Source organism: Oryctolagus cuniculus, chromosome 2, assembly GCF_964237555.1.
Source record: "Oryctolagus cuniculus chromosome 2, mOryCun1.1, whole genome shotgun sequence".
NCBI classification, from domain to species: domain Eukaryota; kingdom Metazoa; phylum Chordata; class Mammalia; order Lagomorpha; family Leporidae; genus Oryctolagus; species Oryctolagus cuniculus.
In genome coordinates this window covers 66,460,567-66,475,606 of record NC_091433.1, presented here as the reverse complement: position 1 = coordinate 66,475,606, position 15,040 = coordinate 66,460,567, and the positions used below count along the sequence as shown (strand labels likewise).

General features: G+C 43.1%; 2 protein-coding genes across 5 annotated transcripts in view; one reads left to right on the top strand and one right to left on the bottom strand.

Annotated features, from left to right (window-relative positions):
* LOC127485521 (centromere protein U) overlaps positions 1-9,572 on the top strand; it is a 36,225-nt gene extending 26,653 nt beyond the window's left edge. For 2 of the 4 annotated variants that reach the window (XM_070068361.1, XM_070068360.1), the window contains exons 9-13: positions 4,685-4,763; positions 4,977-5,024; positions 6,226-6,287; positions 7,739-7,895; positions 9,190-9,572. In XM_070068361.1, coding sequence (XP_069924462.1) covers positions 4,685-4,763; positions 4,977-5,024; positions 6,226-6,287; positions 7,739-7,895; positions 9,190-9,303 — 460 coding nt within the window. In that variant the 3' untranslated portion in view covers positions 9,304-9,572. Of the gene's footprint in view, positions 1-4,684; positions 4,764-4,976; positions 5,025-6,225; positions 6,393-7,738; positions 7,896-9,189 lie in introns of those variants that run through there. The other 2 variants (XR_011386305.1, XM_070068362.1) reach the window with 2 other exon arrangements.
* The window catches only part of PRIMPOL (primase and DNA directed polymerase), a 42,305-nt gene continuing 36,796 nt past the window's right edge, over positions 9,532-15,040 (bottom strand). The window contains exons 10-14 of the mRNA XM_070068371.1: positions 13,771-13,860; positions 13,585-13,693; positions 11,691-11,773; positions 11,565-11,611; positions 9,532-9,879 (exon numbers count right to left, since the gene is read on the bottom strand). Of these exons, the coding sequence (XP_069924472.1) occupies positions 9,646-9,879; positions 11,565-11,611; positions 11,691-11,773; positions 13,585-13,693; positions 13,771-13,860 (563 nt within the window). The 3' untranslated portion in view covers positions 9,532-9,645. The remainder of the gene's footprint in view (positions 9,880-11,564; positions 11,612-11,690; positions 11,774-13,584; positions 13,694-13,770; positions 13,861-15,040) is intronic.

The window sequence follows — 15,040 nt, the reverse complement described above, 5'->3', positions numbered from 1 at the left end:
GGCAGGAGCCAAGTTACCTGAGCCACCAGCACTGCTTCCCAGGGTCTGAATTAGCAGGAAGCTGGAATCGGGAATGAGGGCCAGTTATCCAACCTAGGAGCTCTGATATGGGATGTGGGTGTCTCAATCATTGGGCTAAAGAAATGCCTACCCTTGGGGCCGGCGCCATGGCACAGTAGGTTAATTTTCCGCCTGTGGCACCGGCATCCCATTTGGGCACTGGTTCGAGTCCTGGTTGCCCCTCTTCCAGTCCAGCTCTCTGCTGTGGCCTGGGAAAGCAGTGGAGGATGGCCCAAGTCCTTGGGTCCTTGCACCCACATGGGAGACCCAGAAGAAGCTCCTGGTTCCTGGCTTCAGATCAGTGCAGTTCCAGCCATTGCGGCCATTGGGGAGTGAACCAACGGGAAGGAAGACCTGTTTCTTTCTCCTTCTCACTGCCTGTAACTCTACCTCTCAAATAAATAAAAACAGTCTTGAAAATAATAAATAAATGCCTACCCTTAGCATATTAAGTTCTTGGGAAGTGACTTAGGAAAGGGACAGATTGGAAAATCCAGGACCTAAAATGCTTGAAAATCTGAAACTGAGCACCAACATGAAGCCACAGTGGAACATTCCACACCTGACCTCATGTGACAGACTGCAGTCAAACACATACTTAAAATGTCGCATAAAATTATCTTTAAGCCATGTGTTTCAGGTGTATATGAAATATAAATGAATTTTCATGTTTAGACTTGAGTCCCAGCCCCAAGAAGTCTCATTATGTATATGCACATACTCCAAAATCCAAAACAATTGCAATACAAAATGCTTCTGGTCCCCGGCAGTTTGGATAAAGAATACTTCACTTGCATTTTTCACAGACTTTTAAAATTACAAAACAACGTTGTTTTTTGTTGCATCAAACAATTCCTGTGAAATCACTGATCTTGTGTTTTTGCAACCTCTAGGTTCTCAGCCACGTGGAACACTTCCCACTTTCCAAATAAACACCTGTTTGGGGGTCTGCTATTTGTAATACACGTGACAAGCCTGAACAATTTTTTTTTGCTTGTCAACAGACTCGCTCGTTGTAAGCAGTATGTCAGTGTGTATAAGCAAGGAAGTATGTCATGAAATGCAGACATCACACATTCTTAGGATACTCCATAACTAGGTCTGGATGAAGTGGCCAGGTTTTTTAAGCACTAAACTTGAAAGAGCTGTGTCTGAGCATCCTGTGTAGACTGTCACCTTGTGGCTGATAGAATCCATCAGTTTATCATCATTAGAATGAACCGCAGCAGAGAGGCCTGGCCCGTTTTTCTTATTAAAAAAAAAATTTTTTTTTTGACAGGCAGAGTGGACAGTGAGAGAGAGAGAGAGAGAGAGAGAGAAAGGTCTTCCTTTTCTGTTGGTTCATCCCCCAATGGCTGCTGCGGCCGGCACACTGCGCTGATCCGATGGTAGTAGCCAGGTGCTTCTCCTGGTCTCCCATGGGGTGCAGGGCCCAAGGACTTGGGCCATCCTCCACTGCACTCCCTGGCCACAGCAGAGAGCTGGCCTGGAAGAGGGGTAACCGGGACGGAATCCAGTGCCCCGACCGGGACTAGAACCCAGTGTGCCAGCGCCACAGGTGGAGGATTAGCCTATTGAGTCATAGTGCTGGCCAAAAAAATTTTTTTCACATCTGAAAATTTGGTATCTATATTAAATTAGAAATTCTTCTTCACAAGATAGGACGTATAATTTGTACCTGTGATAACAGGACATCATAAAACTTGCCATCTTAAGCATTTGTAAGTGCACAGGTCGGCAGTGTGAAGTAGATTCTCACTGTTGTGGTCCCCGCTCTAGACACTGTTCATCTGGTCAAGCCCAAACCTGTGTCCATTAAACTATCCCCTTCTCACCAGCCCCTAGCAAGCACTCTTCTATTTTGTTCTGCAGACTTGACTACTCTGTGTAACTCATAAGTGGGATCATACATTTGAGGGTACTTAAAAACAAAATGGAATTAAAAGATAGTTATTTTGGTGCACAAAATTTTGAAACCCATGCATAGTTTTGCCCTAAAATCCATTTTCCACAAACCTTCTGAAGACCCTTCATATGCGTCCCTTTGTAATTAGCTTATTTCACGCGTCTGTCCTCAGGGTTAATCCACGTGGTGGCCATGTTGTCAGAATTTCCTTTTTAAGGCAAATAGAAGCTTTAAACGGATGCAGCTCCATTTGTCTGTTCTTGCTTTTGTTATCTGTGTGTTGATGTGACATGCAATCCCTATTTTTTCCACTTGGGATGTTACTGTTTTAGTCTTTAATGCATTCTGAGTGCATTTTGAAGTATGCATAGTGTAAGGTAAGGGCCAGCTTCACTTATTTTACAGGTGGACCTGCAGATTTTCTAACACCCCTTGCTGAAGAGCCTGCCTTCCCCATTATGTAGTGCTGGCACCACACTGATGATCAGAAGCCCCCAGTGTACGTGAAAGTTTGTTTCTGGATTTGCTATGCAGTCTTATTGGTCTGTGTTTCTGTCTGTATTCCAGTGCCATCCTGTTTTGACTACTGTAGCTTTGTAATATGTTTCTAAATCAGAAAGTATGAGGCCTGCAGCTTTCTTAAGATTGTTTTGGCTTTCTGGAGTCTTTTGATAGTCACATGAATTTTAGGATTTTTTCTAGTGCTGCAAAAAATGTCACTGGACTTTTGATAGGAGGTGCAGCGAATCTGTGTATTAAGTTTTCTAGTCAATAAGCATGGAATGTCCTTCCAGTTATTTGTGTCTCTTTCTCCGCATTCCTGCCAACACCCGTGTTCTGGTGGTGTTTACAGTAGTCATCCCAGTGAGTAGAGTGCCATGTAGACCTGTCTGCATTCCCCTCGTGTTAGTGTCGCGTGTCTTTTCAGGTGCTTCATGACCATTTGTATCTTTGGAGAAAATGAGTGATACAGCAGAGAGATACAAATTATTGTTTAATTTTTTTTTTCATTTTATTTGAAAGGGAGAGGGAAGGGGTGGAAGAGAGATACTGATTTCTTCCATCTACTGTGGTTCACTCCCCAAATGCCTACAATAGCCGAGGCTGGGCCAGGCCAAATCCAGGAGCCAGGAAGTCAGTCCGGGTCCCCCACATGGCTGGCAGGGACCCAACACTGAGCCACCACCTGCCGCCTCCAGGGGTGCAAGTCAGCAGGGAGCTAGAATCGAAGCAGAGCTGGAACTCAAACCAGGCACGCTGATGTGGGCTATGGGCCGCCCAAGCAATAGCTTCACCACTGCATCAAACCCCTGCTCCCAAGAGTTCTAAATTCAAACAGTGAGTGTCCTTTATCTGAAGTGTTTGGGACTGAAAATGTTTGATTTCTGAGCTTTTCAGATTTTGGAATACCTGCACACTTAATTGGTTGAGTGTCTTTAATCCAAGAATCCAAAACTGAGTGTAATGTTGGCACTCAGCATTTTGGATTTCAGATCGTTTTGGATGCTGGGTTTTTAGATAAGGGGTGTTCAACCTATTATGGATAGCTATAGACTGCAGGCTACTTCAGCAACACAGAATACACATTCTTCTCAAGATCACAAGGAATATTTGTCAAGACAGATCACAATCTAGGCCATAAAAAACACAACGCTAAGAAATGTAAAATAATAGAAATCTTACAGTGTCTGGTTGCAGACAGATAGCTGGAAAAAAATTTTTTAAATACTTGGCAATTAAACAACATACCTTTTTTTTTTTTTTTTTTTTTTTTTTTTGACAGAGTAGACAGAAAGGTCTTCCTTTGCCGTTGGTTCACCCTCCAATGGCCACTGCGGCCGGCGTAGCGTGCTGATCCGAAGGCAGGAGCCAGGTGCTTCCTCCTGGTCTCCCATGGGGTGCTGGGCCCAAGCACTTGGGCCATCCTCCACTGCACTCCCGGGCCACAGCAAAGAGCTGGACTGGAAGAGGGGCAACTGAGACAGAATCCGCCGCCCTGACCGGGACTAGAACCCGGTGTGCCGGCGCCACAGGCTGAGGATTAGCCTAGTGAGCCGCGGCGCCGGCCACAACATACTTATAAAGAACATGTATGTCAAAGAAGAAATCTTAACAGAAAACTAAATGTGTTTGAACTAAAGTGAAAAATACGGGATGCCAGGAAAGCAGTGCATCAGTCATCTAACTCATCTTAGCAATCCAGGTACAGAAGCAAAGGAAACCCAAAGTAAGCAGGAGACTAATAGTAAAAATTGGAGAAGAAATTAAATAAATTGAATATAGGAGCTCACGTGTTCTGGTTTGAGTATGATTTGCCTCTAAACTCATGCAGCATGTTAAACCCCAAAGTCGTTAAGTTAATGGTTCTAAGAGGAAGGAGGTAGTCCAGCTAAGGTGATTTGAAGAGGGTCCCTGGGTCACTGGGGTGAGCCGTCAGATGTGGTTCTAACCGCAGGGTTGCTTAACAGTGTGAGCGTGGGCACAACCACTCTCTGGCTTGCCCATCCGTTGGTGAAGGGCACTTCTGGTCATTTTCTTTGCTGAGACATGTTTCCTAGATTGTCTGAGAAAGTACCACAGGCTGAATATTACATCTTAAATTTTTTTAAATGGTACATGCCAAGTTGTGCATGTATATTACATATGCTAAGCCGGAGAAACACATTTCAAAATCCTTCATGATACCTAATTTGATCCCTTTTTTTAACTCCTCTACAGAGAAAGAATAGAATCTAAAATTTGTAAAGAAGCCATCAATAAATTTCATTGTAATATTAAAGAAGAACTCATCAAAATGGTAAGCTCACTGACAAATTTCTTGGCCTAAGGTTTTTCAGCTTATCCTGAGGCAGTTTGCTGTTAGCATAGAAAAGCTTGCATTTTCTGGCAATATGGTAATAAAGTCATTAGCACCACTCATATTTTACATGCTATTTTTAAATTAAATTTAACCTATGTCAAAATGATTAATCTTGGGAAATGCACAGGAATTATCTTTCGTTTCATACAGCTTAAAGAAGCCCAGATGTTGAAAAACCTGAAAAGGAAGAACGCTAAGGTAAGTGACGTCAGCAATTAGGGTGATGTGACTACACGATACTAACACAGGTGGTTAGGACCTGACTTTGGGGTTTGCTGCCTTTAGAATTTTGTGTAAGAATTTTTATCTTTTTAGACTCTTATTTGGTTGATGTTCAAGGAAGTGCTATTAAATCTTTTTGAAAGATGTCTCAGTTGGTCTAAAAATGGCTATCAACGTCCAAAATGGTCCCTTATATGGGTACATGTTGAGTAATGTACATTTATTGCTTTTGTGGGTGTCAAAAAGCAAAACCTTTTAGAGCACTGTCTAAGGCAAAAGGGCAGCCGGGAAGAACACCAGGTTAGGAGTCCTGAGAGCTCACCTGTAGTCCTGGCTCTGCCCCCTCAGTAGGCAGCAGTGGGAAACAAGCCAGTGAACACGGGATTCCCCTTTGCTTGTTTGTGAATGAATGGACCGAATGACCTCAGAGGTTCCACCACCAAACTTCCAGGAATCCAGGAGTGCAAAGTCACTGTTCCTCTGCATTGGTAACAGAAATGACCTTGAGAAATATACATTTGTCTTCTGGCAATTACACATCTTTTTTTCTTTCAACTGTAATCTCATTTTGGTCATTTCTACATTGTTTATGGATGTCCAACAGCAGTGTATTAGGTAGTGACTAATGAGACCTCTGAGATAAGAAAACTTATTGAAATAGTTTTAAAAATACAAAACAGAGGCTGGCGCCACGGCTCACTAGGCTAGTCCTCCGCCTTGCAGCGCCGGCATGCTGGATTCTGTCCCGGTTGCCCCTCTTCCAGGCCAGCTCTCTGCTGTGGTCAGGGAGTGCAATGGAGGATGGCCCAAGCCCTTGGGCCCTGCACCCCATGGGAGACCAGGAGAAGCACCTGGCTCCTACCATCGGATCAGTGCGGTGTGCCGGCTGCAGCGGCCATTGGAGGGTGAACCAACAGCAAAGGAAGACCTTTCTCTCTGTCTCTCTCTCTCTCACTGTCCACTCTGCCTGTCAAAAAAAAAAAAAAAAAATACAAAACAGATCACAACACTGTCCTGCAAGATCACATCTGTCTAGCTCATGGGATCTACTGAGGATCTAGCCCCTCACCTTCTCCAGATCATCCTGAAGTAGATCCCACACCCACACTATTCCAAGGTTCCCTCTTTTCCTGGCGGTACACATCACAAAATTAACAAAGAAATTACTCTTACTTAGGTGATTGCAGATATCAAGAAGAAAAGGCAGCGTTTGGTTGAAGTCCAGGATGAACTGCTTCGGTAAGATAGCAACAGTCCTGTGACAGAACATACCTCAAGGAACCCAAGTGTGCTACGTCATCGGGAGGCGTTAATACTTGCTGCTGTGCCATACGAAAACTCCAGGTTATCTTTGAATTTGGATGCTCAGTGAGGGCAGGTTATGCTACGTCGCTGTAGCCCCCATTAGCAAGGGAGGATTTGCCACTGATGTCCCGACTTCTCTCAGCTGTGGCCTGAGAGGCACCCCAATTAAATTCATGCATAAATTAATGCAGTTAGACTGCCTGGCTTTGAATCCAGGCTCGGCCCCTCACTGCCCGTGCAACTTTAACCAAGTCACTTAACCTGTTAATAACTCCGTTCCCTCTTTAGTATAAAGGCGTAATGCTATCTAACAGACCATCGGGTGTTGTGAGAAGTGCTTCATGGGGATGGCACATGGTTAAGTGCTGTATAAATGTTGGCAGTTTGTGTTGGTGAAACACAAACACCGTGGATGGCACTCATGTGAATCCACATTCCCAGAGGCTGGACCAGACGGTCCCAGAACTGGCCAGCCGGGGTCTGGTTGCAAAGACTGGAGCCCACAGCAGCCTGCAAGTGTTTCTTCCTGCTCTTCTGTACCTGTTGCGTGAGCTGGGAGTTTGATAGTAAAGCAGTACCAGGGAGGCTGTCTGCTCTGAAGGTGTACGGCAGCTGAGAAAGGCCGGTAGAAAAGACAGTGAAGCACAAAGTACTGTCGCAGGAGTTGAAGAGGGAGAATTGGTTGTCTAGTCCTTTGGTTTCCAAATTTAGACTACAGACAGGTGCTGGCCCAGGCTACAGCTAAGAACAGCCAAGGTAATACGACAGCCTACATCTAGCAGTCCCCTGGGTGCGGGGCGCTTTCCTGATTTCACCCATTGATCGTCCCTGTCATCACTGAGGGAGGTTATTATCTCTGGTGATAAGGCTTCATTACATATTTTAAAAACACACTTCTTTAGTTCCTTTTCTACTGGAGAGGTATATTATTGTTTTAACTTTACGTTGGGAAAACTAGGCATGGAGAGGTAACATACCAACAGTCAAACCCCACAGAAGTGGGGGAGCTAGGATTCGCTGTCAGACCCCAATTCTGCCAGCTCAGTAGTGAGTCTAACAAAACGCTGCACTTGTCCACTGTAAAGGACAGCTTACAGGACTTATGTTATGACATCATAGTAGACAAGAGTTTAGTTAGCATTTTTTTATTTAACAAAATAAAACTCCTTTTCTATTCCCTTTGTCTATAAGATCCAAGTTCTCTCTGAGAGCTGACGCAGCTGGCCCCAGCGGCTCATCTGCGAGGCTGAAAGCTGCCTTTCTCCTACATTTCAAATTGAAACCCGGAGCCTTTCATGCATTCCTGCTGTCAGAGCTGAAGGTAGACGGAGCAGCCACCACCCTGGTGTTCCATCCTTCACCCGGTGTACTTCTTTTCGCTCTAGGTTAGAGCCCCAGCTGATACAGCTACAAACAAAATACGACGAACTTAAGGAGAGAAAGTCATCCCTGAGGACGGCAGCAGATTTCCTATCTAATTTAAAACAGCTCTATCACGAGTACTCAGATCTTCAAGAGAAAGAACCAGACACAAAGGAAACGGTAACTTGGAGTTTTTTTACTTTCGACTCTGCCTCAGGAGGGGAGCTGCAGCAGTACAGGAAAACCCGGGCTCACTGAGTTCAATAAGGGAAGAGTAGGCTTTGCACAACCACATTTTTTATGTCTAGCTCATGTTCTTGGTACATGTATCTAAAAAGCCATTATCTATAAATGGCAAGAAAAAGCAATATTATTGGATTAATAAAAAAAGTAACTACAAAATTTATTTGAAAGTCACAGGTAGAGGAGAGACAGATCTTCCCTCTAGTGGTTCACGCCCCCAGACGGCTGCAACAGCCAGTGCTGGGCCAGGACCTTCACGTGGGTCTCCCACTGCTTTTCCCAGGCCATCAGCAGGGAGCAGCCGGGACATGAACTGGTGCTCATATGGGATGCTGTTAGGCCACAGCAGTGGCCCCCATTTCTGGACTTTTTAATATACACTTTAAGTTGTCCACCTAGTATAATTTTACATAAAATGTTACCAGATTTGTTTTCTAAATTCAGCTTTAAATTTTGACACTGATGCAGTTTTCCTGAGCCCAAAGTACCTAACTAGTCTAAAGCTTAAGTGGACTTGGTTATTAAATTTAGAAAAATAGCAACCACTTTCATTAAAACAAATTCAGCGACTGTACCTTTAGACCATACCACTCCCAGCTGTGTTCTCGGCCTCACCTCTTTTCCTAAACTAAACCTGTAGCACCAAGCAAGTTCTCCTCCCTCCACTCCCTCAGAGCAGGTGCTTAGTGTCTTAATTAGGCTCTTGAATTCTCTCAACATAAATCCACTGTTTTCTAGGTAGTAGTCAGAAAACTACAGAGGAATTTAATCAATTTGCAACAGGAGGTTTGGGTTGGCTTACTAGTTTAAACTCATGAGTTGATTTTGTTCGACTTGCATAGTAATTTTGTCTTATTGGAAGGATCAGTTCCATGATTAAAGTTTTCTTAGAGTGGATTTAGAGTTTTTTTTCCCTGATGAGCTATTATAAGCTGGGTGTTCTCATCCTTTGGTTCTTCCAGTAAAAGTAAACCTGCCTAATGTTTTTTGTTGTGTGTTTTAAAATAGACATGAGATCAGACAGACTTGCTCAAACCAAGTCTTGACCTGCCCCAGGCACTCAGATGTACAGAGCCACTCCTTTGCAACGTTCTATGAATTCTATCATAAAAGTGAAAGGAAGAGGAGTTGACAAGTTAGATCTTTTCCATTGGTTTCAGATTGAACTATGTAAAGATAGGATTGTAAGTGTTTTTGATATTAGCTAATCTGAATTATTTTCTTTCAACAGTATGATTCGTCCAGCCTTCCAGCTCTGTTATTTAAAGCAAGAACCTTTTTGGGAGCTGAAAATCATTTGCAAAATATCAACCACCAATTAGAGAATCTCCTTGACCAGGACTGAGAAGACAGCCGTACTGAATGTGCCAACTTAGTCCCCTGCGGCCTCTGAAAACAAGTAGGGTCCAGTCCTCAGGATTTAGTACTGATTAATAGTTTTAGAGGCCATGATCCTTTTAGGATAATGTCTTGAGTAATTTAAAAATGTTGAAACCCTATCTGAATCAGCCCCAAACATGTATGTTTTAACCTGTAAAATTAAGACAATGTGAACATAGACTAAATACTACAGTTAATTTCCAATAAAATTTACTTACATTATTTTCCAAGTAACATTTGACAGACAATATAATTTTTTGTTACAAATCTCGCAGATTACAGCTGCTTATGTAATGTCCACAGTTGGCTACTCTTGTAATACTTCCATAATGAGGTCATCAGGAATCTCATCCACTCCACTACTGTGACGCAGAAGACTGCTCTCTGCAGCCTCTGCTAATTCAGCATCTTCAGTGGCTTCTAAAAAGCAAGCATCATCCAAGCCATTGTCCCAGCCAGGGTCAGAGGATACACCAGGGGACGGTTTATGAGGGCTCGTGGTTTCATTGTTCCTAGTTTCGTCTGTTGTAAATTCTTCTTCCTTTAAAAAAAAAATCTAGTTGTAATTCTACATAGACTGAATATATAATGAAATCACCACATATTAAGACCTTAAGACCAGTTCGACAGGAATGAGAATATTAACTGTTTCTGGAGTTGGCTCAGATACTCCTTAGACTCCCCATTTGAAACTGCCTGCAGTTCTGTGGCACAGATGTTTCAACATCCCCAGCAGGTGCTACAGCAAGGACAGACTTACCTGTTCAAGTGGCCTGTGTACCTGTTAAAGACAAACTGCCAAGGACTAATCACTAAGGCTTACATGAGATAATAGTGATGTTAAATTTCCTTAACTTCATGTACCATAGCCAAGTAACAATGTCCTTATTCCTCAGCTACATGCTTAAATTAGGTGTGGAGCCTCCGCCTGGGGCACCAGCATCCTGTAGGGGCACTGGTTCAAGTCCCAGCTGGGCCCTGCACCACGTGGGAGAATTTGGGGAGTGGATGGAAGACTTCAGTCTCTCAAATACATCTTAAAAAGGAAAGGCCCCACAGAGTATTATGTATACTTACTGGTTTAAAAATATGAGCCCAGATAAAAATGTTGTAATATTATGAGGAAGATTTTAAATTATAGATCTTTGAAAGAAATTTTGGTGGTATTATTAGATTGTCAAACCACGATTAAAACTGCTGGCATAGTGGGTGAAGCTGCTACCTGCAGTGCCAGTATCCCCTATGGACACCAGTTTGAGATCCAGCTCTCTGCTGTGGCCTGGGAAAGCAGTGGAAGATGGCCCAAGTGCTTGGGCCCCTGCACCCTCGTGGGAGACCCAGAAGAAGCTCCTGGCTTCGTATTGGCACAGTTCTGGCTGTTGTAGCCAGTTGGGGAGTGAACCAGCAGATGGAAGACCTCTCTCTGTGTAACTCTGACTTTCAAATAAATCTTTGGGGGAAAAAATGGCAGCAAAGGGTATATGTAATTTTTTTATTTGAAAGGCAGAGCCACAAAGATCCCACATCCACTAGTTCACTCCCCCAAATAACCATAACAGCTAGAGCTAGGCCAAGAACCTGGAATGCAATCCAGGTCTCCCATGTGGGCTGCAGGAAGCAGAGGAGGCAGACAAGAACTGGGCACTCTGATATGTCTGCTGCAAGCACTGTGCCAGAAATAAAGAAGGGTATTTTGGTTTATACAACCAGAAACCTCTTTAATGTCTAGGACTGGTTAAAGTGTACTAAATCTTATGCAGTAAAGAATGAGGTATGTGTCATTAAATATATACTGAGGTAGGAAAATCACCAAGATGGATCTTCAAGTGAAAACAATGTGTTACAAACATTGTACTTAAAAAGCTTAGTGGAGGCCGGTGCCACGGCTCACTAGGCTAATCCTCTGCCTGTGGCGCCGGCACCCTGGGTTCTAGTCCTGGCTGCTCCTCTTCCAGCTCTCTGCTGTGGCCTGGGAAGGCAGTAGAGGATGGCCCAGGTGCTTGAGCCCCTGCACCTGCATGGGAGACTGGGAGGAAGCACCTGGCTTTGGCGCGGCGCAGCGTGCCGGCCATGGCAGCCGTTTGGGGGGTGAACCAACAGAAGAAAGACCTTTCTCTCTCTCCCTAACTCTGCCTGTCAAAAAAAAAGCTTAGTGACACTGCTCCTGGTTCATTTATACTATAATACCAAGACTTAGTAATGACAATGATACAAAACTGCACTTACCTCTTTGAAAAGAAACAAAAGACACACTTCAGCAGGTAATGGCAAACCTGAATCGGAAAGATAGTAAAACTATTTTTATATAAACATTAACTTTTACTTTACGGTAAATGTAAAAATTAATAACTCAGTCAGTTTTGAAGTTTTCTGCTTTACATATAGGATCATGACATTTTTGATACCAAACTTCATTTTTCAGATCAACCAGAATCCTTTGTTTAAAAAAAGAAAAGTATTAATACCTAAGCTGTATAGAAAATTAAATCCAACTCAATGCTGTCTAAAAGAAACATGACTAAATCTTCAACTAAAAAGTAAAAACGAAAGAAGATACACAACAAACAAAACCAGTTGCCTAAAATATCACACAAAATGGACTTCAGGAGGAAAACGCACACACTGACAGAAGATCTCCCCAAAAGATAGCTCTCTCCCTGTGTCCATCAAATTGCACAAAATGGAATTTGAGCATTGGTCTTTAAGAGGCGCATATTACTTACACATATACATACTATTACATGTAATATTTCACAGCTAAAAATAATTGGATATAATCTTATTTTTTTTGTAAATGTCCACGCACAGAAGACTAGAAAGATGCATCAGTGCTAACTAGTTTTCACTGGGTTATAGGACTGTGGGGATCTTTTTTGGTGACAGCTTGGTGTATTGAGCATATAATTCTAAGATTTATTTATTTTTAAAGAGAGGGAGGGAGAGAGGGAAACACACATGGAAGCAACAGAGATTTCTATCCACACTGGCCCTTTCCCAGTGTGGCTACAAACTGCCAAAGCCAGGAGCCTAGAACTCCACCCAGATCTCCCTCACGGGTGACAGACCCAAGCTCTTGGGCCATCTGCTGCTTTCCCAGGCGCTTTAGACGGACAGGAGAGCAGCCAGGACTTGAACTGGTGCTCTGGCATGGAACAGCAGCACTGCAAGCTGCAGCTTACTGTGCTAGGCCACAACAGTGGCCCAAGAATAGAGCTTTTCAAGATTGTTTTTCATTTAAGAATATCAACCATAGCACTGAATCATGCCACACATTTTCCAACACACACTTGGATCATCTCCCCCTTCTAGCACATGTGCTATGTAAGAGTATCAGCTTTGACATTAAATATGAAATAACATTTCCCATGTTGTAACTAGATTTCTGTTTTATCCCCCTTCTGACTATATCCCTTTATTATTTTAAATTATATTTCTAGTTTTACTTCATCTTTTTACTTCCTCTTGTTTTGCCAGGAGCATTTTAAAAAATTACCTAAAACAGGGCCTGGCATTTCTAACAAGCATCCAGTAGCTCAGTAATGTGTGATTTATCTATATGCAGTTAACACAGCCTTAACCTCCAGCTCTGTAGCACTGAGGAGTTGTCGTCTTGCCATAATCGGCCCAGTTTCAATCACTTCCACAGGTATCTAGAACACCCTTTTCATCACATCCACTCCCTGCCTGCTGCTTGCTTTTTAGTCCTTAATCTACTTCAGTCTTCAAGATTATAGACTATGCCATTTTATCAAAGGACAAATAAAGCTGCCATATGTTAGAAGCAATGTAATAAGATCTCTGAATATTATAAACCCCAACAAATGTAATAATCTAATTAGTTTAACTTGTTACATTTTTATATTGTCAGCTTTATTTCAAAGTTGTAAACATGGGGCCAGTGCTGTGGCTTAGTAGGCTAAGCTTCCACCTGCAGCATCAGCATCCCAAATGGGCACCAGTTGTGTCCTGGCTACTTCTCTTCCGATCCAGCTCCCTGCTTATGGCCTGGGAAAGCAGTGGACCCCTGCTTCTATGTACGAGACTCAGAAGAAGCTTCTGGCTCCAGGCTCCTCATCACCTCTGTTCCTGCCATTGCAGCCTTTTGGGGAGTGAACCAGTGGATGGAAGACCTCTGTCTCTCCATCTCTCTAACTCTGCCTCTCAAATAAACTTAAAAACAATCTTTAAAAAAAAAAGTTATAAACATTCAGAATACATCTCAGCATTAATAAACAAGATTACTTACATGATGTTATTACTCTTGTGGGCTCTTCCAATGTTCTCACACCAGCGATATTTGAAAATATCATAAACCAACAACTGTTCTGGGAAAAAGTAGCTCCAACGCCTAATTCCTAAAATATAAAGAATGTTTCTAAAGATATCATGACTCTATCATATAACAGTTAATAAAAAATAAGATGAGTTGTACCTCCTTTAATGTCATTTTTAGTCACCAAGGAAAGAACAAACTGATCGACTTCAGGGTAGGGTGAACACTGAAAACCTTCGATGGTTCCTACTGCAACAGAGAAGAATTATTTAAAAATTGTAACATCTGAAAGTTGAGAACTTAAATTTTAAAAGTTGCTGTTTAGAACAGTTACGGGTTTTGCAACCCTTCCAGTTTGGGTGGGTGTTTTTTTGGGCGGGGGGGTGGTTTGGCAATTTGCAGTTAGCTCATAGGTTCTTTTATCCTACAGGGAAGTAGATAACATTGATAAGGCCACTCTGTGGTCATGAGGACTCACGACTAAAACGAGAGCACTCTGTAATCATGTCTGAACAGTCAGAACATGAGCATTTTGCAAACCACAAAAATCACCAACTGCCCCCCTACTCTGGCCAACTGCTGTGGCCGTACCACCATAGCTTCAGTTTCCCTCTAGCCCGCCTGCATTCTAGATAACAGCTACAGAGCTACCCAGAACTGTCCCTGACAACACCCAACTCAGAACAAGCCCAACCTTCCTACAAAGCAGCCTCCCACTGTTTCCAGGACTAACTGACTCAACTTGCTTGCTATGGGTGTGTTCCCTGTGGTCTTTAGGGGGCACTAACAGTTCAATTATATTTGTACCTAAAACTCTATTGTAATGTAGAATGATGCATTTAAAACTTCATGGAGGGGTTAATGTTGTAGTGCAGTGGGCTAAGCTGCTACTGTCAACACTGGAATCCTGTATCAGAGTGCTGATGTGAGTCTGGGCTGCTTTGCCTCCAATCCAGCTTCCTGCTAACATGCCTATGCAGAATATGGCCTAAGCACCTATTTGGGACACCAGGATGTCCTAGCCCCTGGCTTTAGCCTGCCCCAGACTTGACTGTTGTAGCCATTTGTGCGGGTGAACCAATGAAAACAAGATCATTATGTCTCTCCCTCATCCCACCCACCACCCACCTCTCTGTTGCTCTGCCTTTTAAATAAACAAAATTATATAAAATTCTATTTAAGTTTTTTTATTTTTTTTTTAAGATATATTTTACTTGAAAGGCAGAGTTACAGAGAGGCAGAGACACAGAGGGGTCTTCCGTCCACTTGTTCACTCCCCAAGTGGCCACAATGACGAGCTGGGCCGATCTAAAGCCAGGAGCCAGGATCTTCTTGATCTCCCACGTGGGTTCAGAGGCCCAAGGACTGGAGCCATCTTCCACTGCTTTCCTAGGCCATAGCAGAGAGCTGGATCAGAAGTGGAGCAGCC